The sequence below is a fragment of the Excalfactoria chinensis genome, chromosome 7 (assembly GCF_039878825.1).
Source record: "Excalfactoria chinensis isolate bCotChi1 chromosome 7, bCotChi1.hap2, whole genome shotgun sequence".
In the NCBI taxonomy this organism is placed as follows: domain Eukaryota; kingdom Metazoa; phylum Chordata; class Aves; order Galliformes; family Phasianidae; genus Excalfactoria; species Excalfactoria chinensis.
In genome coordinates this window covers 25,942,991-25,967,941 of record NC_092831.1, presented here as the reverse complement: position 1 = coordinate 25,967,941, position 24,951 = coordinate 25,942,991, and the positions used below count along the sequence as shown (strand labels likewise).

The 24,951-nt window shown below is 49.8% G+C and overlaps 2 protein-coding genes across 5 annotated transcripts; one reads left to right on the top strand and one right to left on the bottom strand.

Annotated features, from left to right (window-relative positions):
- Positions 1-13,360: 13,360 nt before the first annotated feature.
- On the bottom strand, positions 13,361-21,008 carry MREG (melanoregulin). The gene is made up of 5 exons (XM_072342292.1): positions 20,703-21,008; positions 18,127-18,286; positions 15,577-15,667; positions 14,654-14,817; positions 13,361-14,511 (listed from the first exon to the last, which is right to left on the bottom strand). The coding sequence occupies exons 1-5, from the start codon at positions 20,792-20,794 to the stop codon at positions 14,392-14,394; spliced, it is 627 nt and encodes a 208-aa protein (XP_072198393.1). The 5' UTR covers positions 20,795-21,008; the 3' UTR covers positions 13,361-14,391.
- Positions 20,423-24,951, top strand: LOC140255027 (putative methyltransferase DDB_G0268948). Of its 4 annotated transcripts, none has more exons than XM_072342289.1 (7): positions 20,423-20,584; positions 23,049-23,180; positions 23,341-23,501; positions 23,606-23,819; positions 23,917-24,017; positions 24,212-24,349; positions 24,595-24,951. In XM_072342289.1, exons 2-7 carry the CDS (start codon positions 23,070-23,072, stop codon positions 24,683-24,685), a joined length of 816 nt encoding a protein of 271 aa, XP_072198390.1. In that variant the 5' UTR covers positions 20,423-20,584; positions 23,049-23,069; the 3' UTR covers positions 24,686-24,951. The 4 variants fall into 4 exon arrangements, with proteins under 4 accessions (XP_072198390.1, XP_072198391.1, XP_072198388.1 ...); XM_072342290.1 differs by lacking the exon at positions 20,423-20,584 and adding an exon at positions 22,126-22,154; XM_072342287.1 differs by lacking the exon at positions 20,423-20,584 and adding an exon at positions 22,388-22,683.

Sequence of the window (24,951 nt, the reverse complement as noted above, 5' to 3'; positions counted from 1 at the left end):
GGTTTACGTTGATCCTTTGCCATTGAGAGAGGCCAGTGTTGGGGATGGATCATTTCATTTTACAGGGGTGCTTGGCTGGCTGTGTTCAATGCTCGTTTTTGTTCCTGACTGACCCTCATCTCACTTGTGTTCTCCTTTGTTCTCTAAATCAAGCAAGTCCAAAACAAAGACTGAAAAACAAGGATTGAGGCAGGGAGAAAAACTGAGAGCCTGGGTCTGATTGGAATGAGAGAAATCAATGGCCCTTTGTACCCTCAAGACAAACAGAACAAGGGGATAAGAGTTCATGGGTACTACATGGTGGAAGTTTGTAAGTTCACACATGTTATCTGCTCTGAGGAAAAGCAAATATTTGATCCATCATACTGAATGGAAACTTTGAGAGGAGGGAAAAACTTTTGTGCAGGCTTGAATTCATGCTGTCATCATTCAGACGTGGTCAGCAATGGCTTGAATTGATGTAAGAAGGGTCTAGTCAACAGGATGTGAAATCTGTGTTACACAGAAGAGGTTCAGAATCAACAAAGAAAACAATCGCCTGCTTTTCCCAAAGGAGAAGCCCAGAGATTCTATTTTCCACAGTGGTCTTCTGATGTAGGTGGTCACGAGAGTGTAGGTTTGTTGGCAGGGGAAGGGCAGAAGATAGGGAAGTTCATAGGGTAAAGTTTGGCTTCCTGCAGTACTCCCATGGGCTGGGAAATGCTCATGGTTTGTCTCAAGGACAGCTTGGAGTAGGAGAGGCATGTAGGTTGTGGAAGGGAAGAATGCAGAATGGTGGAGTGCCCATTCATTGCCCATCCAGCATCAGCCAGTCCAGACTAGGGACCTCTGGCTCCCAAAGGCTCTATCTGCATAGGTAGGTTGGTTTGCTCTCTTGTGTATTCTGAGATGGCTGCCAGATGCACTCAAGTGTATTCCTTTACCAAATTTTGCATACAGGGAATTCTTTCAGCAATCCCTACGTGTAAGGCTAAATATATTTAGACATTAATAACACTGAGATGAATTTCTTGTCCATATATTTTCTTCAGAAGGTACTGGTATGAACTGCATATTTGTTTTATTACAGATCTTAAAGGCCAGATTGCTCATGGCTTGGAATCCAGGTATTTCCAGTCAGAACCAAGCTGTTCCTTCCCAGTTATCTTGATGTACCAGGTACCTGTACACAAGTAGTTGCAGGCTGGTTTCATTCTTAAGTATTTGCAATGAGCTTGTTTTCAAGGGAGATCTTCTGCTGGATGTGAGCTGCCTTCTTGTTGAAGCAGAACCAGACTGGACTTCTCAGCCTATGGTTTGAGCAAAACAAGGCTATTTGTGCTTTAGTTTTTGTCTTAGTCCAGGTATTAGGCTGCTGTATGGTATTTCACAGCGCCCACTGCAGGGCACGAGGAGTTAGGCTGTTCTGCTTAAAATCTAACCAGGAGAAACACACAACAAAATGAGTTCTGCTATACCTGAACTCCTGGTAGGTCTGATGACAGGTGGTACTGTGCTGTGCAGCCCTTCAGTGTTCATCCAGCCTGGTGTCTGCCTACATTTTGAATTATTTGCATTAAGTACAAGCATGTGCAGTGCATTTCATGGCTTTTTAGTGTAGTATTTGAGTTACATTTCTTTTTTTTTCTGCCCTTTAATAGACCTTCCCCTTCTTTCCCTTCTCTGCCATCCTGAGAATCAGGCCCTTTTTGGCATGGCTGTGCTTTTTGGGTCTTTCTCTGCTCTACTGAAGGCACGCTCTTGCAGAGTGGCTTCATCTCACACTGCTACAAGCAGAGGCAAAAGTTTTCTTAGGAAAGAATAGCAGGGATTCAGCCTGAAAGGTGCTCTGCTTCTTTGAGTGCATGTCCCTTTGCAATTACAAGAGCGGAACGCAAAAGTTTTCCCTTTGGCAGCATCTCCAGCTCTTGCAGTTCTTGTGTTATATTGTGCTTGAGTTAAAACTGAGGAGATGAAGAAAATCTAATAAAACATTAGCCGTCGCAGTTGTAGATTCAAAGCCTGAAAATATGACCCTGCCCTCTGACAAGCTGAGATGAAAGGAACCCAAATATTGCCGATCGTTAAGACACTTGTCTTGCTTCTCTGAGCTTGCTCTGTGAGTACTTGTCATGCTGTGCAGTTGGCAGATGGTGTTCAGTAAAACAGCAGGTCCTGCTGTGTATCCTTCAGGTGCACAGTCCCATCCTTAGGCTGACTATCAGCCTGGGGGTGAGGATGAGCCATCCTGAAAAGCGTACCACATTGTGTGAGTGACAGAAGTGACTGTGATGTCCAGAGATGCAGCAGTGCCTGCGTGTGGCTGTGCTTGTGAAGAGGCTGTTGTGGGGATGTGTTCTTTTTTGTTCTACTCAAATAAACACTGTGGTCCTGTTCTTTGATGGGCTGAAGGACATGGGAGCCTCTTTTTCCCAGACACTTTTTGTGGGAATCTGCATCCTCTCTCTAAAATGCAGAATAAACAAACTAGAAGTTTTGGGTTTTTTAAATCAAAATAAATAACTGTTGTTCTGCTTTTCCCTCCATGGCCTCCTTCTCTTCCCACCAGCTCCCAGGCAGCCTTCCCTCAACCCGAGCATCCCTGGGGACCTCCTCCATCCCTACCACGCCATCTGTCCTGAGGTATCATAGAATCATAGCATGGCCTGGGTTCAAAAGGACCACAATGATCATCCAGTTTCAACCCCCTGCTATGTGCAGGGTTGCCAACCACCCGACCAGACTGCCCAGAGCCACATCCAGCCTGGCCTTGAATGCCTCCAGGGATGGGGCATCCACAACGTCCTTGGGCAACCTGTTCCAGTGCATCACCACCTTCTGTGTGAAAACACATTGCATCCTTCCAGCTTGGATCACTGGCTACTCCCTCATCTATGTGTCTGGGGCTCCAAAAACCAAAATTATCTGCATTGAAGAAATCTGAAGGTAATTTATAGAGCCGATGCTTTGAGTTGGTCCATTTTTTGAATACTGTTTCGGTCACAGAGAGAGTGAGGTGTCCCTAAACTGGGCTTAAGATGCTGTTAATGTGCTGCAGGGCTTCAAGCAGACTCTCTGGGTGATGCTGGGGAAGAATGGTCATTGAAATCCTCAGTTACACACTTAAACAGCATCTCCTGAGCTCCCCCTGTGAAAGCTTTTTCTTCTCAGTGTGCTGCATCAGGAGCTATTTTTATGTTCTCAACTTTCTCAGGTCCAGGGCAAGATTTGTGTTCCTACACTGTTGTAACTAGTATCAGAAATGGGGAGGAGTGAAAGGGAAAAGCTTCCTTGTAATAAAGGAGAAGCAATCTTAAACCATGACATGGAGCCCTGCTTGCTGGAAGAGGAGGAAAAGGAAGCAGCAGGCTTTTCTGGTTTCTGAGTGATGCTAGTGTGGTACAGTAGAGTGTACCAGCCTGTATGTAGATGCAGTGATAGATACCAAAGTCATCAATCAGGCACTGGTGGTTGATTTAACCTGATGGTAAAACTAAGGCACATGGTGGCAGCTGGAACAATTTGCTGCAAGCATGTGCCAGTGCTGAGTTTAATTACAACTGCTAATTAGCTTCATTCTGTGAGCTGTGGGATAGGTGGAGATGGGGCATTCTCACCGAGCTTCTTTTATCCTAAATTAAACAGCTGCTGGAGCATGCCTCAATCCATGGCCTGTGACGGCAAGGGATGCTGTGTGTGATGAAACAGAGCTGGGAAATAAGTGGTTTCCTTTAATTACTGCGGGCAGGAGGGTTGTACAGAGCAGGACAGGTTAGTGAGTGAGGGCTGCACTAGTTCTATCAAAATATGTTATAAAAATGAGCCTGTTGACCCCCGCAAGAAGTAAATCAACGTAGATTTATTTTTTATGTCACGTCTTAAAATAAATAAACAAATAAAAGATCCAGGGATGAAGAAGCTGTAGGCAGACTTGGAGAGCATACATAGGAAAGTGTTGCTTAACTTGTAACCAAAATCATCCCTGATGCATTTTAAGCCCATTGCAACTCTGACTGTCTACCGTGACGGCTGAGAAAGGATTAATCCATTCTTTTTTGTCCTGTGTGTAGCTGAAGGTCAGAATCATCCATCTTCTAGACTAAACAACCTTCATTCTTTTGCTCTTTCCTCATAAATTATGTCTCCTGGCCCTTCTTAATGTTCCCTTTTGGACTTTCTCCAGTTAATTCACATCTTTGAGAACTCTGTACCCAGGACCAGTCACTACTTTCCAGCAACAGCTTTCCCAGCTTTGCGATTGTTGAATGGCAGTCTGTGTTTGTGAATCTGCCTGGCAAAATGGAGGGTCTGTGGTTGCCCTTGTTCTTATGGGAGACATTATTGCTCTCTCTGAAAGGAGGTGGTGATGAAGCGGCTTCTTTTCACAGGTAATAATGATAGGACTGGAGGTAATGGTTTTAAGTTGCACAACAGGAAGTTCAGAAGGTGGGTAGATAGTTGGACTGGATGATCTTATCAGTCTTTTCCGACCTTAATCATTCTGTCCTTTTATTATTAACACAATTTCTGCTCAAAAGGAGCTTGCGCTCAATGCAGATCATCTTTTGAAATCCAGATCTGTTTTATTTCTGATCCTAGGGGCATGGCCAAAAAAAACTGGCATTGTACTCTTCAGTGGTGCTTTCTTCTTCCTTCCTCCTCCCAGCCTTACTAGTCCATCAAGCCTTGGGATGTGTCTACGTTAAAATCTATGTATTTTTGGTTTGATCTTTCAATGATCTCTCATGGTAGTGATCTAAAATCTGGCTTGCAAGCACTTCAGCACAAGCTTGATGCACTCCTGCTAAGAGCCTGGCTTCAGCAAGACCAGCAACACAAGGGACTGAAACTTTACAGGCCCGGGAACTCCAGGGACATACATTAGAATGCTTGGGGTTTTGTATTCCAACAGAGCCTTTTTCCTTGTCCTAGTGCTGGGATCTTCTTGCTGCAGCATCCTCCTGGTGTGGACAAAGCCCAGCTGTTGTTAAGGTCAGGAAAAGTGCAGATAGGATGTATTTTCTTTGTGTGGACATCTTTACCTGGTAGCTACGTGAATTCTCCAATGAGCGACTAGAGGAGAGCACTGAGAATGGCTGGAATCAAAGTGGGATGACCACACGGCATGCTGAGCTGAATGCTTTGCATAGCTACACTGTCAGTGAGCCAGAGGGCAAGGAACCAGCCGTGAGCATGGCTTCTCCTTATTCTTATTTACCTTCCCATTTGTTATCTTGGACATGAAGAAGTCTGTAAGCCAGGGATTTGGGCAGTTAACCTCAAATAAACCCTAAAAGACCTACTTCAGTGAAGTGTAACAGCGGCTGTTGAATTTAATGGAGCTGGGCTTGCTCTCACCGAGGGTGATTTGGACTCTGAAAGCTTGTTGTTTCCTGGAAGCTGCTGGCATTTTTCTGGTCCTTCCTCTTGCCTTGTGTGCAGCTCTGATTTTATGTTGGCTTTATGCAGGTCTCCTCTGCAAAACTGCGTATGTGTGAGAGAGAGGAGCCTGAAGTGGAGGGATGCACAGCTGTAAAGGCAGGCATTTGTTTCTGCTGTGAAATATCCTTTCTGTACTCAGACAGACAGCAAATATTTGACAAGGAGCAAGAAAATCAGGTATGCAGCTTGACAAAGCGGTGTCGTGACTCACCAGCACATCATTTCACAGCTTCACCCAGCCCCAAACACTGTTCAGGATCAAAGCATCTTGCAACCAGCCAGGTTTGTTTCCTTAAACAAAACATAAGGTCAGCAAGCTCCCAAAGGGTCAATTACAGGAATACAGCAGCAGATGGGTAGCTGTGGCATGAAATGAAACCGCTCAGTGAGCGAGGTGAAGGAGCTCTTCGTTCTCCATTTTACAGGTTGGTAATTCACTGATGTGTAAAGGCAATTCAGCAATTGGAGGTCCTGGTCTCGACTCATGGTGTGCAGGTTAACATAGATATCTAACAGCTCTGTTTGCTGACTTCTCAAGGTGCAGTCTGGAAAATAAACCCTATCGTGGATTGTTGAAAAGGAGCCAGGAATTTAAATCCAGGCTTTAACCAAATATAAGTTGTCCAAATGTATCTTGCTCAGTTTGTCAAGGTCTCTCTGGATGACATCTCATCCCTTGGGCACACTGACCACAACTCATGGCTTGGTGTCATCTGCAGACTTGGTGACGGTGCACTTGATCCCACTGTCAGTGTCAATGATGAAGATACCAAAGAGCACCAGTGTCAGTGCTGACCCCAGAGGGAGATGGCTCTGACCTCCATCTGGGCACTGAGCCATTGACCACTGCTCTCTGGGTACAATCTCACAACTAGTTCCTCATCTATTGAACAATCCATTAATCAAATCCATATCTTTCCAATTTGGAGAGAAGGATGTTGTGGGAATCCAAATAAATGACATCACTGGTCTTCCCTTGTCCATTGATGCAGTTGTGCCATCACAGAGGCCATGAGGTTGGTCAAACAGAGCTTGTCCTTGGTGAAGCCATGCTGGTTATGCCATATCATCTACTTCTCTTCCATATGCTTAAGGAGGATCTGCTCCATGGTCTTCCTTGGCACGGAGGTGAGGCTGACAGGTCAGTAGTTCCCTATCTACCCTTCTGAAAATTAGTGCATCATTGCCTTTTTTCATGTTTCAAATATCATTGAGAGTGGAGCGGGATTACTGTATTATGCTGTGTCCCAAGCCCCAGAAACCTCAGTGGTGCCTGAGAATGAGAAATGTGCGATAGCTGTCCCTCTTGCCCCCCATCCCATCTGTTTCAAGCCTCTGCTGCCCCGCAGGGAGGAGTTCTGGGTGCCTGTGCCCTTGGTTTAGACAGAGCATGTGGGGTAGTGGTTTCTCTCTCCTGAGGCAGGCAGGATGTTTACATGCTGCTCATCTCAAGGTACCCGCAGCCTGAAAGCCTCTTACTCAGTTCTGCCTGGTAATTGGGATGTCTCATTGGCATGCCCAATATCAGCAGATCCAGCTGAAGCCTGATGTTCCCAAACAAACCCTGCCTTCAAAGCCCAGCTTGCAACATCCTCTTGGAGGTTTCTTGCTTGACGTCACCCTGCTCAGAGCTGCTTTCAAACAGTCCCTTGTTAGCCCGGGAACAGGGTACACTGCTTTTACCCTCCACCAGCGTACAGGAGCCAAACAGCAAAGGGATTTATGAGACACGGTGAGGAAAACACTGAGTAATGAGAGCAGTGGCCTTGAGGAGCCAGGCAGCTGTTTATCTCATCCCCTGTCTCCCCAAGGAAGCAGCTGCACTGAGTCACATCGCTGCCCAGAGCTCTGCCCTGCCCCATTCATAAAATCCCACACCATCTTTGTGTTTGCAGAGGGAGCCCTGGTGCTGGGGAGAAGCAAAGTCCTAATTCACCTGGGTGAGATAAAGAGGTGGGGCTGTGTAGTTATCTCTTGGTGTGTATTTAATGCCATCACCCAGAGGCTGGTGGGGTTTTCCTGTCCTGGAGAGCAGCAAGCTCACAATGGGGTTAGGATGCCTGCTGGCCACCTGGCTGCCTTGCTAACAGGATTATCCCCTCACAGGCAGCTGCCTCTTTATGGCTGCAGTCTGGTTTTCCAACATAATTCTTCCTTTCCCCTGTCTCAGACTCTCTGTTGAGTCTGGCCCCTCGCTCTCTGTAATTGAAACATAAGCATTGCTGTGCATCAGACAGGCAGGGGCTTTCTTTCTGTGTTGGTTGGTTGTTGCTGTTTTTTTTCTTCTTCCCTAATTTCTTTCATGGAAACCCATGGGAGCATGGCTGTAACTTTAAATACCTTCCAGCACCACCAACTGAAATGAGGTTGGGGAATGGAGAGAATTAAAACATCTTTCAAAGAACAGGAGGAATACAAATAGGGAGAGAGAGCCTGAATTCAATCTTTTTTTAGGGTCTTTCAAGGAGAATAAAATAATCTTGGGAGAGTGCCTGTAAGGGTAGCAGCTTAGTTCTTTCTCCTTCCCAAAGACCTACGTGGAGGCGTAGGCCTGAGTTTCCTTCAGATCCTCCATCCACCATTGTTGTCTAAAACTCCTTCTTGATTTCAGCAAAGAGGAAAGGAGTCCAATGGGATACAATCCTGGAAACCCCGTTGCATGAGGAGTTGGGCATCCCTGCACGCTGCTGCTGCAGCACAGAGCTGAGGATGCTGGGTCTGCCCACGGACCACATCCCAGAGGCTGAACCATCATCCTTTATGGCTCAGAAAGGAAGTGAGTGCAAAACGGCACTGGGTGTGCTGAAGTGAAGAGAGAAACTACTGCAGCCAGGTATGTTTACAGCTCAGTCACAGACAGCTGTGCTGACCACTGCTTTACCCTCAGCTCGCTGTCACCTGCGTGTAAAACCCCCTTCCTATGGAAGGCTGTAAGGCAACTGGATGTGATATGTCATGTGAGGGGTGATGGAGGAGGGGCATGGTGGGGATGCAGGAGATGATGTGGTGAAGGCAGTGGGGATGAAGGGGATGTGGTGGGGATGGGGATGATGAAAGGGACTTTGATTGGATGGCTGGAACTTGATGATCCTCAGGGTCCCTTCCAACCCAAGCCATTCTATGATTCTGTGTCGCTGTGTGCATCTGCAGGAGGTGACCCTGTGGGGCTGGTTCTCCTAGCTGCAGCTTAGCAAGGGAAAACCCACTGTGAAGCTGCTCCTCAGGTTTGCAGGTGTCCCTCTCTGACTTGCTCGTTTTCATTTCTTCCCCTTCCTTGCAGGCTTTAAGCAGTGCAGCCAGTCTTTAACGTAAAAGAAATGGGGGAAAAAACAACTGAGAATAATGTTTCTAAAAGAGGCTGCAAGCACAGGAATGCAAAGCTGCATAGTGTGGATTGCTCTCCTCTTCTGGACGATCCTTATTCAGCACTGAGAAATGTGTTTATTTGCAGTCCTCCCAGACTTGAGCCTTGAGCTCTCCCTGCTGAGCTCAGTGCTTGCACTTGTATGAAACCTTGAGCAAGGGAAGAGATCTTTTTGCCTGCAGCAAGTTGTTCTGCTTGGTGTGCTGGTGGGATCCAGCCCTGCCTACTGGGTTCATGCTGCACTGGTGGGATAAGGCTGGTCATTGCTGACATCAGGAAGGAGTTTTCCATCAGGAAAATAAAGCATGTGGCTGCCCTGAGTCTGTAGCTGTTCTGCATAGTAGAGTGAAGTCTGTGCACTACCACTGCACTTCCTGAGATCTTAAATAGTGAAGAATTTAAAGAGAAATTAACGTTAGAAAATTAACCAGCTGGTTGTCTGTCTGTCTGTAGGATTTGTGCTGGCTTATAAGCAAGGGGCTGGCTGTGTGCTACTGGTTCTGTTGCACTACAGCCTTTTATACTGGTGTTTGTAGAGTCACTGCTGCACGAGGAATGGCAAATAGTGGGAGGGTGCTGCATTTGTGAACATATTTGATCCTTAATGTGTGTTCAGGCTGGATGATGCTCATAGGAGATCCGATGGCCGCAGCCGTGGGGGCACGAGTCTTGTTTTCTCCTGGTTTGCAATGTCACAGGTACGTAGGCATGCTTGTTTCATCAGTGATACCTTGGTGGGAACCAGGCTGCACTCTGTGCAGCTGGCATGTTTGTCAGGAAGCCAGCCAGCATGAGAATGGTGGTGTGCAGATCCCATGCCACCTCAGCCAACTGAGCAAGGGGCAGAACTCTGTTGGGCTTCCTGAAATGCTCATTGATCCCAATGTGTTTGTATGTCCCTTGGGAAGCTCCATCACTTCTGGAAAGCAGAACTGGGGCATGAGCCAGTGTATTTCCCCTCTTCTGATACCAACTGCATGAGTACCCAAACTTGATCATTTCTGTGGTGCATCCAAGGAGGTAGGGAGGAAAAGTGAAAATATTTTCCAATGCAATTGGGCAAGCAAAAGCCGAATAACACCATCAAATTCTGATTAGCTCAGGACTGGTGAGCAGATCCACAAAAGATGATGGAAGCACAGGGCTGCATCTGTCTTTGACTGGGACAGATGTACCCAGGCAAGCCACATTCCTCAGCATGCCTGCACGCGTCTTGCACAGGACTGAGAGCTGTGGGATCTTCCTTAAACACAGCCTCGGGGGTTGAAAGGTGCCTTCTCTTCTGTTATGAAACAGTTTTCACTGGATAAATAATCAGAATGTCGCCAGCTGCCATGTCTGTAGAGCCCTAAACAAAGCTAAACTGACCAATTCTGTCTGGCAAAGCTGATGTATCAGAACTGAAACTATCCGCAGGAACAGGCATCGTCCCCAGATTAAAAAAGCAAATGCTTTAGCACTGCTTTAAAAGGCACTGCTGTCATCTAAAGCTGAAGTTTTAGTTTCTGGGTGGAAACAGTGCTTTATCCGCCTTGTACCAAAAAGCTGGAGAGCATTACAAAAAATTGAAGGAAAACATCTTGAAGTTATTATAGCAGAGTGTTTTGGATGATAGGCTTGTGGACGGTTTTGATATCCAAAGTTTAGCTTGAAGACAGATGCAGGAATAGCAGGACCTCTTTGCCATCAGCCCCTGGAGGTCCCACCTCTCCATCCCAGCCCTGGATGGGCAGATGGAGGTGGGCAGCCCTTGGAACGGAAACTGAGTTTCCAAACCCCTGGCCATCTTCCCACCAACAAACAGTGCTGTTTCCTTCCTTCCCCATCCGTTCACGTTCTCCATACAAGTTGTTTACAGCATTCTCAAAAGGGTAGATGCTGCTTTACAGAAGGATGTTGGCCAAGATAACCTCCTCGGGTCTCTCCAACCTGTGATCCCTATGGCACGAGGCATGCTTTGGGCTTTGTTTTCTTCCTGCAGGCACACAGAGATGCTCTCCCCACTCATGGAATTCTCTCCAGGAGCCCTAGCTGTTATTTCTGAGACTTTGATGCAGAAGAGGCATGGATGGCTGATTGGCAGAAGGTTTGTTTTTGACTTGGGAAACATCTGGGCTTGCCCTGTGTTTACGTCTCTGCAGTCTGACTCAAGCCCTGCTAAGCCAGCAGGAAGAATCCCAGAAGCTCCACAGGTATAAAGCTGCCACTCTCAAAGGGATGATCTTTTGGTAGCACATCCCTTCCCAAACATTTCTTCTTTCCGATCTGCTGGTGAGAGCTCGCATCAGACAGCTTTTATTTTGATGTCGGTAATTCAGGCATACACAAACACAGCTCATCCTGCTGGCAGTGCCCAGCTAACGCACCCTGCAGCACCATCACAGCATATTTTGGCACCCATTGCACACAGCCTTCTCCACCTGCCAAACTGCCTTTCCTTGGGCTGTGCCTTTTTGCCTCTGTTTGCTGCCTTGTTTTGATATGTCTACCTTTATCTGTTTATTTTAGGGCAGCTGGGATCCCACAACATCAGCCTGCGCGATGTCTCCCTCCACTCATCCCAATAAGATAAAGCAGTCACCTGAATGTATCACCGCTTTGAGAAGCTGACTTTTCTCCTTAAAGGATGAGGATAAAGCTCATAGGTAGAGGTAGTACTTTTCATGAGTCAACTGATAGTAAAACCAGAAAGCTTTTGGCTGTGCTAGGCTTTGCTTAGGGCATTAAGCAGAGCCCAGGGGTTGGATTGTTCCATGGATTCCCTGTGCAAAGGCACTATGAATACATCCATGACATTTGCAGTCTGTAAGATAAGGGAATGCTTTAACTAAGCCGTAGCTTGCATAAGAGGGACTCCCCAAGCAAAAGTGGTTGCTTGTCTTCAAAGGGATTCTACTGGAGAGCTGTTTTGTGGCAAGTCAATCAACATTAGTGATCCTCATTAGGTTAGAAAAATACAGGTTTTCCCTCCAGGAAAAGTTTGTAAGTGCTGGTATTTCTAATGTTAGAAACGATTGAAACGGGGTGGTTTGAAATGGCGATTTTTCCTACAGCTGGAATTCAGTCGATGATGGTTTTCTCTCCCATGTCCATTCCTATTACTTATCAGAGCTCACGGTGTGATTTACGGCGCTCCCTCCCACCTCCTTTGCCCGCTGCTGCTCAGCCTTTACCAAACACCCGCACTGCCACCTTCTGCCCGGATTGCAGCTCACAGCCCAACTTCCATCCTCAGCTTTCTTCTTAGCCTGCCGAACTCATGTTGCGTGTCTCAGGTAAGTTCAGAGTGCAAAGAAGAAACCAGGTGTGCACAGTCACGATGGTCTATCCACTGAGTCTGTTTATAGCTGCTCTCTCCTAGGGCTGGTGACTGCACTGTATGTAATTCCTAGCTTTGATGTAGAGGATGAGAATCCTACGGTGCTGCTCCTTTGAGCCACAAAGCTAAAATACTTTGCTCAGCTGCTGTGAAGCCAACATCGGCCAGCAATTAGCCACAAGCATTTGCCCAGGTTTGCTTGATGGCCTGATGATGCAGGCGGTGTCTGAAATAAGCGCTAGGGGAAGGATTCAAAGCTTATGCTTAATTCTTTGTTGTCATTAAGTCAGGGTCTCACTTCCAAGAAGCCACCCTGATTTGTTCCCATTGGCTGTTCCTTGTTATCATATGAACTGGATGGTTCTCATAGAGCTGGGAGACTGGAGGCGATGTGTACACATGAAAGGGCTGGCAATGTTTCACCGCCTTCTGAAAGTGATTCCTCACAGCATGGCTAAGGGAAGAGTGGCCTCTGCTGCTCACCGAGCTGCCTTACAGCCGTGCTCCAAGCTGGGTGCTCACTGGGGTCAATGGGCATCGGCAGGGTCTGGTGGCTTTGCTCCATCTTTCTCGATGGAGAGGGACTTGCTGCTTAACATTGTGTCCTGGACCACTTTGTGAAGCAGCTTGTCCATCCCAAAGCCCCTGTTAAAACCTAAATTAAAGCCTAAATATGTTGAGAACAATACATTATTAGAAGCATGAGCCCTCAGCCTGGTTACTCCTCCGTGCCCCACAGAAGAGATTTAGGAACTCATCAGGCAGCTTTGCATAACATGAGAAGTATAAGGTGATGATATCCCATGGGCTGGCTTTTGTGGGGCCGTGTGTGCTTTGGCACCGTGTCCCTCGGACCGCCGGATCTCCCTGTTCTGCAACAGCTTGTTCAAACCAAACCAAACCCTCGAGCACGTGAGTTGCCTCACACTAAGGTTTATTTTCTCTAAAAGCATGGCAGCCTTTCCAAAGTGCAGCTGAACTGCAGCTTAAAAAAAGTAAATAAAAGTCAATGGGGGGAAATGGGTACCAAACTCCAAATCCCATTGAAATTCAATTCAGTCCCCATCACCTTGCATGAAGGCTTTGGTCTTATAAAGTGGCCTTTCACTTGCAAGTCAACCAGCAAGCTGTGTAAGGGTATGGAGAACAGGTTGCAGAAGCCCATGATCTGGAAATAGCTCAGCCCCTTTGCTATCAGCAGCTGAGATAAATGTTGTTGCCCCAGTGTGGTCGCAGAGAGTAAGAAGCCTCGGTTTTGTGCTAGGTTTTGTTTATTAAATTCAGGTTTCACTGATGTCCAGAGATGACAAAAAATATTTCCCAAGAAGACAGACAAACAGTAACGTTTCATAAATATATATATATATGTATATGAAACTCTGTAGGTATAAACAGATAAAAACTCTATTTTGCTCTTTTGGGAAGTCCGTTGTAACCAGGATTTTCAGCTGGTCCATTAGCAGCAAATGTGTTAACCAGTGATGTCAAATGATCAAATCCAGTGTTTAAAGATTATTGCTCGCTATCAGACACATACACACACATAGACACAAAAGAAAGTACAAAGGGTGCTCATTAAAAATCTTCATTAACAGCACTGACCATATACATGGTCCACCAACTTTGTGTGCTTTTTATTATTGCAGTTATGACTCGGACATTCAGAAATGAAGGAAGACATTGGTGTGACCAATCCGAGGGCGCTGCAGGAGGAATATTTCTCAGCAGGTCCAACCGTGGAGCCTTGCTAAAATCCACCTCTGTTCACTGTGCTGGGCTGAGCATCCCTTGATGTGAGTTCCTCCAGATGCCCATCGCTGGGGACCCAGCACCCAACAGTTCCAGGATGCTGGTGTCAGTCCTGTCCTGAGCTGCTGGGCCAATCCACTGGGGATAAAGAATGGGACTGTTGCACTGAGAAATGTCATGAGGTTGCAGGTGAGCGAGGTATTTCTCCTTCCTGGCTGCGAGGGAGGTAAAGGTCCCATGGGAGGTGACAAGGTGGGCATCCTCACAATATGCTGTCATTAGGGACACTGTTTGCAGCTACTGGTGCAGTGGTTCCCCTGTGCTTATCTGCATACCCCACACAGCTGGTGGACTCCCACCAGGGCTATGCTACAGCAGTTCTCGCTCCTGTCTGCTGGGAGCCCCTTCCCATGCCTTCCCTGTAGGGCATCGCTAGCCTACTCCTGGGCAGGGAAACAGGGAACAGCACTATTCATGCTGCAGTCCCTTGGCACAGGAGCGTTTCCAAGGGAAGGTAAACCCACTGTCCCCATGCTCCTCAGGGCGTCATGGCAGGGGCGTACTTCTCATCCACTCTTTCCATGCTGGCTCTTTTTGGGTACACCACGCTGGCCAGCTTGAAGAACTCATCTGCAGCATCCAGAGCGATCAGCCGGTCCTGCCAAAGCAATGGGATTGTACAGTCACTGCCACCACATCTTTGAGCGTCCTCTGGCATGGGTCATCTGTCTGCTCCCTGCACCTGAGCTCACTTGCAGAGCCAGAGCAAGAAGGAGGGATGCACGTAAGGAGCTACTCACCACCACAAAGAGGTAACGCTCAGACAGTTCCCAGCTGGTTGGGAAGATGTTTGTCTCTTCAGAGAGCTTTAGCAGGATGTCCCGGGCTTTGCTCATGTTCTGAGAGTCGCTGACAATGCTGAGTTTGGTCACTGACAGGAGGGAGTCTGCTTCCTTCTGGAAACCTGGGGAGAAGATGTGTTAGAGAGAGGAGCCAAACGTGCAGAGAGCAGTGGGTGTCCCTTTGCAGCAATGAGTGCATGCGCGTTTGTTGATATATAGCAGTCACCATCTCTTATAGCAAGGGTGCCAAAGGAAAGAAAGGGAGAGGGAAATGAATTAGTGTGGTGATCGTGAGATCTTTAAATGTAATTGCCACCACTGACTCTGCACTTATCACTAGGGAGCCGGTGGTGATGCACAAGCTGAATGAATGAATGAATTCCCAGCATTCCCTCCCATCTAAGTGCCAGAACAGCAGGTAGGGCAGGAGTGGCTGAGCTCCCCACCTCTTTTGCTCCCAGTGACAATGCCCTGGAGCAGCTCTAAGCCCTCCTCTCATTAGCCACCAGCCACCTGGAGCAGGAGGGCCGCTGCTGAGCAATTTCATTTGCTGAAAGAACATTTCAAATTCACTTTGGAGCAAAAAGAGTGGATGATTTGGCTCCAATCAGCTGGTAGGAGCTGGGGAGGAAAACTAGGTGTGTCTGTCTTCACATCTGGGAGGAATATTCATTTCTCCACACTTATCTTGTTTATAAGAACACAGGGTGAGGTATTCTTGCAAAAGGAAACCCTGAGATGGATGACTGTGTGCCCAAGCTGTCGTGGGTTTGAAGGGCTCTCCTTGACCCTCACACCACTGGCCCTCCTGCTGCTGGTGGCTCCTGGACTTCTTCTCATTCAGCACCATAGGAAAGACATTGTTTTGTCCTTCATCTTACCTAAATCCTCCAAAATGTGCTTCCACCTGCTTCTCACTTCTTTCCTTGTTTGCCGTAAGGTGTAAATATCATAGTTGAGCTTTTGCCATTCCTGCAAAGCAAAAAAGGTATCGTAGTTATTTGCATTTGAGGAGGCCTCTACTGCTTTTCTGGGCATATCTAGAAATGGAGCCAGAGCTCGTAATTACATTCCATGGACTGCAGCAACACCTTGTTTGCATAGCCTTGTGGTTAAACTGGCACTGCACCTTTTCTAATAGTTGTTCATAGCCTATAGAAAGGTAAAAGTTGCTGCTGTACAAAGGTCACGCACACAGTGTCTTCTCCAAACTGATCTGGCATCTAACTGGAGTTGGTAGGTCTTCATAAGCACTTGGGGACAATAAAACTAGGCTCTTTTAAAGGTTGTGTTAGCATTTTTTAAATCATAGACTTATCAGGGTTGGAAAAGACCTCCAATATCATCCAATCCAACCGTCCACCTACTACCAGTATTTCCCCTCTAGACCACATCCCTCAGTACGTAGCAAACTAATGCTTTATCCTAATATGGCTCAAATCCACAGACTTGACCTCAAGCTCTGTATCTGCATAATGGGGCGCTGCGTGAAGGAGAAGGGCTTGAGGTTTTTATTGCAGTTGTATCAGTGCCATTAGAGATGCCTGTTTGTGGAAAAAGACATTCCTGCACTGGAACACAACCAGGAGTATTTCTTCTACATGGATTTAACACACGTTCACACCGAAAAGGATGCATCGACAGAAGCGCCAGCACAGTGGGGTTGTAGCATCACTCGGATTATTTCCTCTCACTAACAGCCTTGATTAATGCCATTGCTGAGCAGCAGGTGACACAGACGTACTCCTGCAGAATGAACAGGTGCACCTCTGTGCCGTCCCTCTGGGATCCTGCTCTGTGAGTTTGTGATGCTGATGAACACCCATAGGGAAAGGCTAAGACTGCCAGCAAAAAGAGGCTGAGCACCATTTCAGCCCTTAGCTAAGGAAACAGAGGAGACAGAAGCAGGAGGGCTTGTTCTGGGTGGGAGAGGCCTGGTCCTGCCCTCCCTGAAAGTCACTAATCCGAGTGGCCAGCACGTAGCGAAGCTGCTCCTGCTGCTCTCTGGATTAAGAGCAGTGTGATTTCCCATCTATTTTTGTTTTGAGGGAATCTAGGTTACAGCTTTCTCATGCATCCTGCTTACTGAGTCTCTCCACGGAGGCGAATCCAGTCTCAGAGGACCTCTAACATTGTGTTGTCCAGGAAGAATTTGGGGAGTGTGTGAAGGAGCAGCCTCAGTGCAGAAAATGATGCTTTACAGGAGTGGACAAGCAGCGTGGGAGCAGCACGTCACCCATCTCCTGTTATTTGTCACCTCCCTGTGCTGCAGGGTTTTATTTTACACCACAGGTTTGATGATGCTGCAGGGCCATCCTACAGGAAAATACATTTTGCAATGTTGACCCAAAGCTTTGTTGAGCTTGGATGGCAGCTTTGATCTCAAGGGCTGCATTAGTGTTGGCAGCCCCTTACCAGGAGGAAGATGTATTCTTTTCATTGATTCCTCGGTGCCCATAAGTTTACACTATTGGCATCAGTGTCAGAAAGGCTCATGATTCAGAATACAGAAGAAGAAATGGATTAACTTGAGGTAAATGAGACACTGGTTTGATGGTCATGGTGGTGCCACATGGAGATGTGGGGTGACAGCTCTTTGTCTCCTTCCAGCATCCCAAATCCCCACGGTGCAGGTAGGGAAGGATGCAGTGAGCATACAGACATGCAGGGGGGCAGCTCTCCCATTTTCTCCTGTTTTAACTGAGATGTACAAAAAAAGGTGCTGTTTGTCTCGTGTTTGCTGTTGACCATTCCCTGCCCTGTGGTGTCTGCCTGCTCCCAGGGCCAGCAGCAGCTCCCAAAGCAGATTATGCCCTTGGCGCTGTTCTTCAATTAGACTTTTCTCCCTCCCTCATTAGGGGAAGCGGGCAACGCAAGCTGGCCTAGTTTTCCAATGCTCACTGGAGGATAGAGAGATTTGGGGCTGAGGGCAGGAATGTTGGCTCTCCAGGCCAAATTCCTCCTACTGCCACTCAGAAAGGGTGCAGCTGGAGGCTGTGGCAGCTTGCGTGTCCTCAGCAATTCTCTTGGCACAAATAACGGGGCCTGGTGGGACATAGGAGAGCTGGGAACACCCCATAACAGCATGCGTTGCTCACCCTGTGTGCCTCCAATTCCCCAGCTGTAACAGCAGTGGGGCTGAGCATGAATGAAGAGGTCCTAATCGGGCTGCTGAAATCTCCCGTGCACAGAGTACTTTGGAGAAAGAAATTAGGGCTTCAAAACAGTGCTTATGTAACAGGGATGATTTTGTTTTTCCTCTTCTGTGCCAGTTCCTCAATAATCACCCATTAGAGGAGCACTTAATGCTGCGCTGGAGCTGCACTATCCAGGATGCGGTGGGCATCCCCAACACCCAAATAGGGAAATACCAGCCCAAACTGATAAATGAATGGAGCTGATGATCCCAGAGCATATTGTGATCTCCTCACCTCAGAGTCCTTGTCCAGTTGGCTCCGACCCACAATCATGTTGTACAGCACCCGGTCATCATCTGCCTCTGTGTGGGTAACATCGTGCGGGGTGCTCCACAGGTTCTGCTCCTCATCCCGTGCCAGCGTGGCCCCAAAGGAAGCATATGGGTTGTTGTTGCTGCAGAGAGGGGACATGAGGTTGTGTTAACACCCAGTGTCACCTCGGCCTTCCCAAAAGTCCTTCTGCTAGCTAAAATCTGGTACGGCCATGGGACGAAGCACACGATGCTGCTGGGGATGGGTAAGGCTGGAAATGGGGTGGCTTGGGAAAATCTTAGCCACGTGATGGACCTAAATAGCTGGCCTCATCCATTTAACATGGGAGGGGACAGACGGAGCCAGCGCTTCCCCAGTGCTGTCCCACAATGGGATGGAAATTGAAATGCAGGAAACTGAATCTATAAGTGTGCTACAGAAAGCTTGGTTGAACACTGTCATGGGTTTCCCGGAGAGGTTGTGGGGTCTCCAACCATGGAGATGCTCAAACCTCATTGGGACCTCTCCTTGGCACCTTGCTCCTGGTCTGACCTGGGCAGGGGCTGAATTCAGATGGAAACACCCAGACAGGAACACTTGGAGCCCTTAAGGAAAGCCTGGGTTTGTCTGCTCAGTGTCTAAAGGGGCTTCAGCATCCAAAGGAGGGCTGTAAGAAAGAAGGGCACAGACTCTTTAGCAGCGCCTGTGATAGGACAAGGGGAAATGGTTTCAGAGTAGAAGTGCAAGGCTTTTATGGGGTAGTTTGTTTCTGCAGGGAGAACTTGCTGTATCGCTTTATCCCCAATGTCATGGCATTACAAAGGGTGCTAAGGGGAGCTTCAGCATGTGGATAAACCCCTAAAAGTGGCTCCCTAAATAGATTTCCCACAAACCAAAAACCTGAGTGACAGGTAACAAGGGGAAGATCATCTCTCCCAATCTCTCATTAAAGCCAAGGGAACAGGTAGGTTGCAGGGTGCAGATGGCACTGCTCAGCTCTCCCAACACATCTCCAGGCGTCCCAACCAAGCACGTAACACCTGGGGCACCTGAGATCCCTGTACCAAGGGGTTCTCTGTGGGGTTCTCACCCTGCACAGCCTATGGGGCGTTGTTCCATGTGAGCTCATCAGCATCCTCCTGCTTCCTCCCACTCACTGACCCACCCTGCTCACTGTAAGATCTTTTGGCACTGACACTAACACACCTTGGCTTTGTGAGCCACTCCCTTGTGTCTTGCAAGATGATTCCCAAGGAAGGGGCCCCAGATGTACTCGGGAGCCAGCAAACCCCAGCAAACGTGTGGAGCAAATGTGGGAAGTGTGGGCACGAAGCTGACAGCAGGGCTGAGCATCACTAAAGTGAGGAAATACGAGGAAAAACAGCACGGGAAGGGATGCCTTCCCATCTTGTGTCACTTGCAGCAGTTTCCATGGGACCAAAGGGGGTTGGAGCAGCTTCAATTTGCTCTTTATCCAGAAGCATCCGCACTTCATCAACAGACTTCTGCTCTGGGCTGCTTTTAGCCCAGTTTAATGCATCCCAAGACTCAGAGCCCAAATGCTCCGTTTGTTTGCATTGTTCCTTTTAAACAAGGCTGCTGCAAGACCCCCACTTTGCAATATAAAACCACAGTAGCCTCCCATCTGGGGACAAGCCAGCAATTAGGCCATCAGGTTAATTATGCTGCCGCACTTGCGCAACAGCAGGTGCCTCTGCTTTCCTGCTTATGACATTAATTGGATCGGTGCACAGAGGCACGTTGCTAAAGAAAGGTGCACGGCAGCACCCGCACATCTCTGCCCGTGTGCTGGGCTCTCAGAAGGTTAATGCGAATTTCCTGGCCCGCCAGCCCCATCCTCGAGATTATCTGCTTATTATTTAGGGAGCCGCTTTTAACAGCACCAAATCAGGGTGCTTCAATCCCTGCCACCAGTCCCTGCTATCTAAATAGGTCACCACATGTGTCTCAGGAACGCTGTGGTGCTGTGGGAGGGTTTGGGTGCTGCTGCAGACCCCCTCCCATGCAGACTGGCTTAGTGATCTGTCATCTTTCAACCTCATGCTGCATTCGGACAAAGGCTCAATGCGGTGCCCCGTGCTGCAGACCTCCAGCTCCCCTCCCTGGGTATCTCCAGCAGCCCCAGTGGGACCCCATCCATTGCTTCTCATTCCAACCTCCCCGATGAAAGCCCCGAACCCTTGCAATGGGAAGACAAAAGCCGGGCGGTTTCTATGGTGAAAGACACGGTTTGCTCTCCAAAACTTCATTCGATTGTGGGAAAATTGAGAGCAGCACTCCGACACGCATTGTGCCACGGGGAGTGAGACCCAAACAAGGCAGAAAGCGAGCTGGGGGCTGGGAGAAAATCCCTCTGGGGCCTCGGAATCTCTGAGCAGCGGCTGCGGAATGACAGCTGGGGAAAAGGGAGAAGCGTAAGGTGGGAGAGCGCTGCGGGCAAAGCGGGGCCATGCTTGGAGCATCGCCGCAGTGCGAGCGGAGCGGGAACGGGATGGGATCGACCGGAGCAGGGATGGGATGGGGACGGGGGCACTCACCTGAGCAGCGGCTCTTTCTCAGGGGCTGCCGCTTCCCCGCCGCAGCAGCCGCAGCAGCCGCCAAGCGAGCGCAGCCAGGCCCCCAGCCCCATGGGCGCAGCAGTGCTGGGCTCTGCCCGTCCCCGTGCCCCTCCCTGGCTCCCCCCGCGGCTCCCCCCTGGCTCCCCCGTGCCTTCAGCCGCCGCAGGGCATTGCGCTCGCCCTCCGGGGCCCCGCACAGCGCGAGCACGCAGGGCACGGGCAGAAGAAGGCAGGGCACGCTCATATTTCTCCCCCTCTTCTTCGTTCCGGGGCGACGCTGATTCATTACCATCCCCTTCCGGGGAATTATGGCCACTCGGATGCTCGAGAGCGCTGGGGAGTGAAGCTGTGCGTCCGCACGGCGCAGCTGCAGTGCCATACCCCTACGGGGACACGCTCAGGTTGGGGGGTCTGTGCCCAGCCCTGGGGGGGCCAAGGGTTATTTCCAACAGGGATCGGGGACAGAGGGGATTATCCGGGTTCTGGTTTCCAGCACTCATGCTCAGGGTCCCTTTCGTCATGCTCAGGGACCGATGGCTTTGTGCTGCTCACTGCACACATCTCCACCATCCCACCTGACCTCAGCACTCCTACAGCAATTTCCCCCATCCCATACAATGATGGGCACTCAGAAATCAGCAGCAGGCGATGGTCCTCCCCTTGGACACAATGACAGCATTTTGGGGATCACAAGCAGCACGCAGCCTGGGGTGTGAGCAGCTCCCACCAGCTCACCTGTGGCCATCTCCCTTCCCTGCCTGGAGCCTTCATCCCACACACCACTGCAGCAATTAGTCATTCAGCTCCTGAGCCCTGCGGGTTCAGAAGGAGCCTTGCAGAACCCCTGAGTGTTTTCACATCACTTTACTCCTCTCTGTGATGATAAACGTTGTTCCCTTTCCATCAGAGCATTGGCACAGCTGCCCAGGGTGTGCTGGGGTCACCATCCCCGCAGGCGTTGCAGAACCATGGGGATGTGGCACTGAGGGCTGTGGGCAGTGGACGTGGTGGGGTGGGCTGGGGTTGGGCTTGGGGGATCTTAGCTGTCTTTTTTAACCTGAATGATTCCATGACGTAAGCAAAGGAAAGTCTCCCAAAAGCCAAAGCCTCTCTGGGGTCTTAAAAGCAAATCACCGCCTCCAAAAAGTAAGTGCAATATTACCAGGTACCCCTGGCACGCACAGATGGGGCTCGTGGCCCTGTTTTGCCCATTCCCTGCGGTTCAGTCACTAATAGATACAGAAGCAGGGGCTCTAGTGGGCTCAGCTATGCGCAACGAGCATTACTGCCCTGAACACACGCAAAATGCCAACAGGCTGCCTTGGCCCAGGTGTGGGGCTTTGCTCCTAATGCTGGCAGCAGGGTTATAAAAGCACCCTGTGAGCCTTTCTCCTTTGGCAGAGTACAAGGAGAGGACTTCAGCACAGTCAAGTAAGTACGGGTTGGGGTTCCCACAGGCTTTGGTTCTTGCTCTCCTTTGGTATCTGCAGCTGCTGGGGCTGCTGTTCATCCCCTTATTTGTGTGCGTTCTGAAATTACACTATGCCACAGTCCCTGGACCAAGGGGAAGCCCGGCTCTCAGGCTGCAGCACGCTCCGTTAAGGCTTTAGGGACCTCACAGCAGAGACCTTAGGATGCTGTTACTTGCAGCTCAGCTGCACGGCGCTACGGAGCTGCCGCAGCTCTAGAGGGAGCAGTCGGCCCTGCAGCCCGGATGCAGCGCCGTCAGGCCCGCCGCTGCTCTTTCACCCCAGCTACGCAGGGAGGGCTGGGAATGTTTTCCTGGAAAGCGTGGCCCCACCCGTGGTGTTTGCGTGCAATGAGCCTCGCACGGCCCCGTTCTGCCCCACGGCTGGCCCGTCGCTGCTGGCCGTAGGGCGGGTGGCCTTGTCCCTTCATCCCGACACGGCAGGAGAGCCTGGGAGCGGTGACTGGGGTGCTGCTGGGAACTGCTGGTGTCGTGAGTAGCCGGGGGTGCTGGGGCAGCGGCAGGGAGCGGATGGAAGCATTGCAGTGCGAGCAGCCCGTGCGTGCTCCCTGCTGAAAGCAGCCGGAACAGAGAGCGGCGGCTCTTCCTGCGTTACAAGCTGTAACCCTTCCCTGCCTGGTGTGCCCAAACGTCACGGGCTGTGCTGTTCTGCCGAGCTCTTTGCGTGCAAATGCTGTCCCTGTGGGAGCTGCACCTCCCGTCACACTCCTTGCTTCCGTCTTTCTTACCCAGCGCCTGCCACAAACGGGACATGGCTGCTGAGGCTTCTGGCTTCTGAGCACAGCCTGGGCAAAGTCCTGGTGCTGGGTGCAGGCTGAGCACCGCTGTCCCGACAGGACAGGCCCTGTGCTCCCGCTATGGCTGCACAGATGTTTGAGGGCACGCAGCATGCAGCCGTCTACCTGAAGTACCGCTTTGCCCCCGGCAAGGAGCTGAAGGACACCATCCTCACCTACCTGCAGGAGAAGGTGAGCGGGGCACAGCCGTGCTCTGTTTATATCCTTACCCCTTTACTTGGGGTGGGATGACTACCAGGGTTCAGCGGGGATGCCCAGGAGCCTGCACCCAGCTGTGAGCAGGGCTAGGAGTTGGGGTGCTATGCTGAGATGTGCCCCCCTGTCCCTGCAGGCTCCCAGCTGCACCCAGCTGGCTGTGGATGTGGGCTGCGGCTCAGGGCAAGGCACAGCCTTCTTGGCCGAGCGCTTCGTCAAGGTGGTGGGCACCGACATCAGCCACGCACAGATCCAGGAGGCCAAGGCTGCCCCCTCTCCTCCCAACATCTCCTACCTGTGAGTGCTGCAGGCAAAACCCTGCTCCTTGCGTGCCCTTTAGCTTCGTGCCTTGCTCTACTATTTCCAGCATGATACACTGTTATTTTTCCCCCTGTCCACAGGGTGTGCCCGGCAGAGGAGCTGCCCTTTGAGGATGCTTCGGTCGATCTCCTGGCCTCGTTCACGGCTGCACACTGGTTTGATATTGGGAAGTTCATGAACGAGGCGAAGCGTGTGCTGCGGCCGGGCGGCTGCGTGGCCATCAGCACCTACACCACTGATATGAGCCTGCACTACGGGGACTGCTCTGAAAAACTGACCCAAATCTTCCGGGAGGTCAGGGAGGGCACCGAGCTTTGGGCTCACCTGTGCTGGGCAGGGGGAAATGCACAGTGGAGAGCTCAGCATGGTTGTTTATCTGCTGTCATTATAGGCCTGGGACCAGCTCTTAAAATACTCTCACAGTAGAGTAAAACATGTCCTGGAAGACTACAAGGAGATCTTCGAGGCTTTGCCATTTGCAGACAAGAAGAGGTGAGCAAGAGCGCCTTGGTGCATGACCGTGAGTGGGTGAGAACGCTGCTCCTGACCCACCAGCTGCCATGAGGAGATGCTTGGACTATGGATAATGTCATGGGCTTTATTCATCACCTCGCTCTGTAGTCACCCTTGTTCCTCTGCTTGTATTTAATGTCCCAGTGCTCCTTTATTCTCCATTGCCTTTCTAGAATCACCAACATCTATGATAAAATACCCATGACGGTTGCTGGGGTAGTTGGTTACTTAGAGTCTGTCTCTCCATACCAAGTCTTCTTAAAGACTGACCCCGAGGCTGCAAAAACCCTCCTCCCAGGGATGGAAAAGAGGTAATAATAATAAAGGCCTTTATGAAAATAAGCAGGGCGTGAAAGATGCCCTCATAGGGTGGACCAAGAGTGGGGTTGAGGGGAAGGAGGGGTGCACTGCTTTGTGAAAGGGTTCCTGCCAGTTGCTAATCCGAGCTTTGAAGTGCTTTAGAGGAAAGAATCTCATCCATGGTTGCGGTTATCTCCCCACACCTGGTGCTACTTGGCTGGATGGGAGCAGAGGACCCTTACTGTGCTTCTTGCAGGCTGCTGGAGACAATGGGAGCTCCCTCACGTGACACCCCGCTGGAGTTCTGGGTGAGGCACGTCTGCGTCCTGGGGCACAAGGAAGCGTGAGATGGGCCTCCTCCTGACCTGGTGCTGGGAGAAGCAGGACTCCTAACACCCTGCTCCTCCTCGGGGAGATGGGTGTTGATTCCAGTGATCAAAGCCTTAATCTTTGTAAGCAGACATAGGGCTTAATGCAGGGCCGTGTCTGTGCCACGCTCCCGGTCTGCCCAACACCCTCCTGCTGGAGGGACTAGTGTAGTTGTGATTCTTGTCCCCACATCCAATACTGTAACAGCTGAATTTCTTTAACAATAAATAAGTTGCAGAGTGGA

What these genes read in the sequence shown, in the direction of transcription:
- MREG (XM_072342292.1), bottom strand. Translation starts at nt 20,794, where the DNA reads ATGGGGCTGGGGGCCTGGCTGCGCTCGCTTGGCGGCTGCTGCGGCTGC. An exon ending in GAGAAAGAGCCGCTGCTCAG is followed by an intron (nt 18,287 to 20,702) that starts GTGAGTGCCCCC and finishes CCCTCTCTGCAG; the next exon opens with CAACAACAACCCATATGCTT. An exon ending in GCACATTTTGGAGGATTTAG is followed by an intron (nt 14,818 to 15,576) that starts GTAAGATGAAGG and finishes TCTTCTCCCCAG; the next exon opens with GTTTCCAGAAGGAAGCAGAC.
- LOC140255027 (XM_072342289.1), top strand. Translation starts at nt 23,070, where the DNA reads ATGGCTGCACAGATGTTTGAGGGCACGCAGCATGCAGCCGTCTACCTG. An exon ending in CCATTTGCAGACAAGAAGAG is followed by an intron (nt 24,018 to 24,211) that starts GTGAGCAAGAGC and finishes TTGCCTTTCTAG; the next exon opens with AATCACCAACATCTATGATA. An exon ending in CTCCCAGGGATGGAAAAGAG is followed by an intron (nt 24,350 to 24,594) that starts GTAATAATAATA and finishes TGCTTCTTGCAG; the next exon opens with GCTGCTGGAGACAATGGGAG.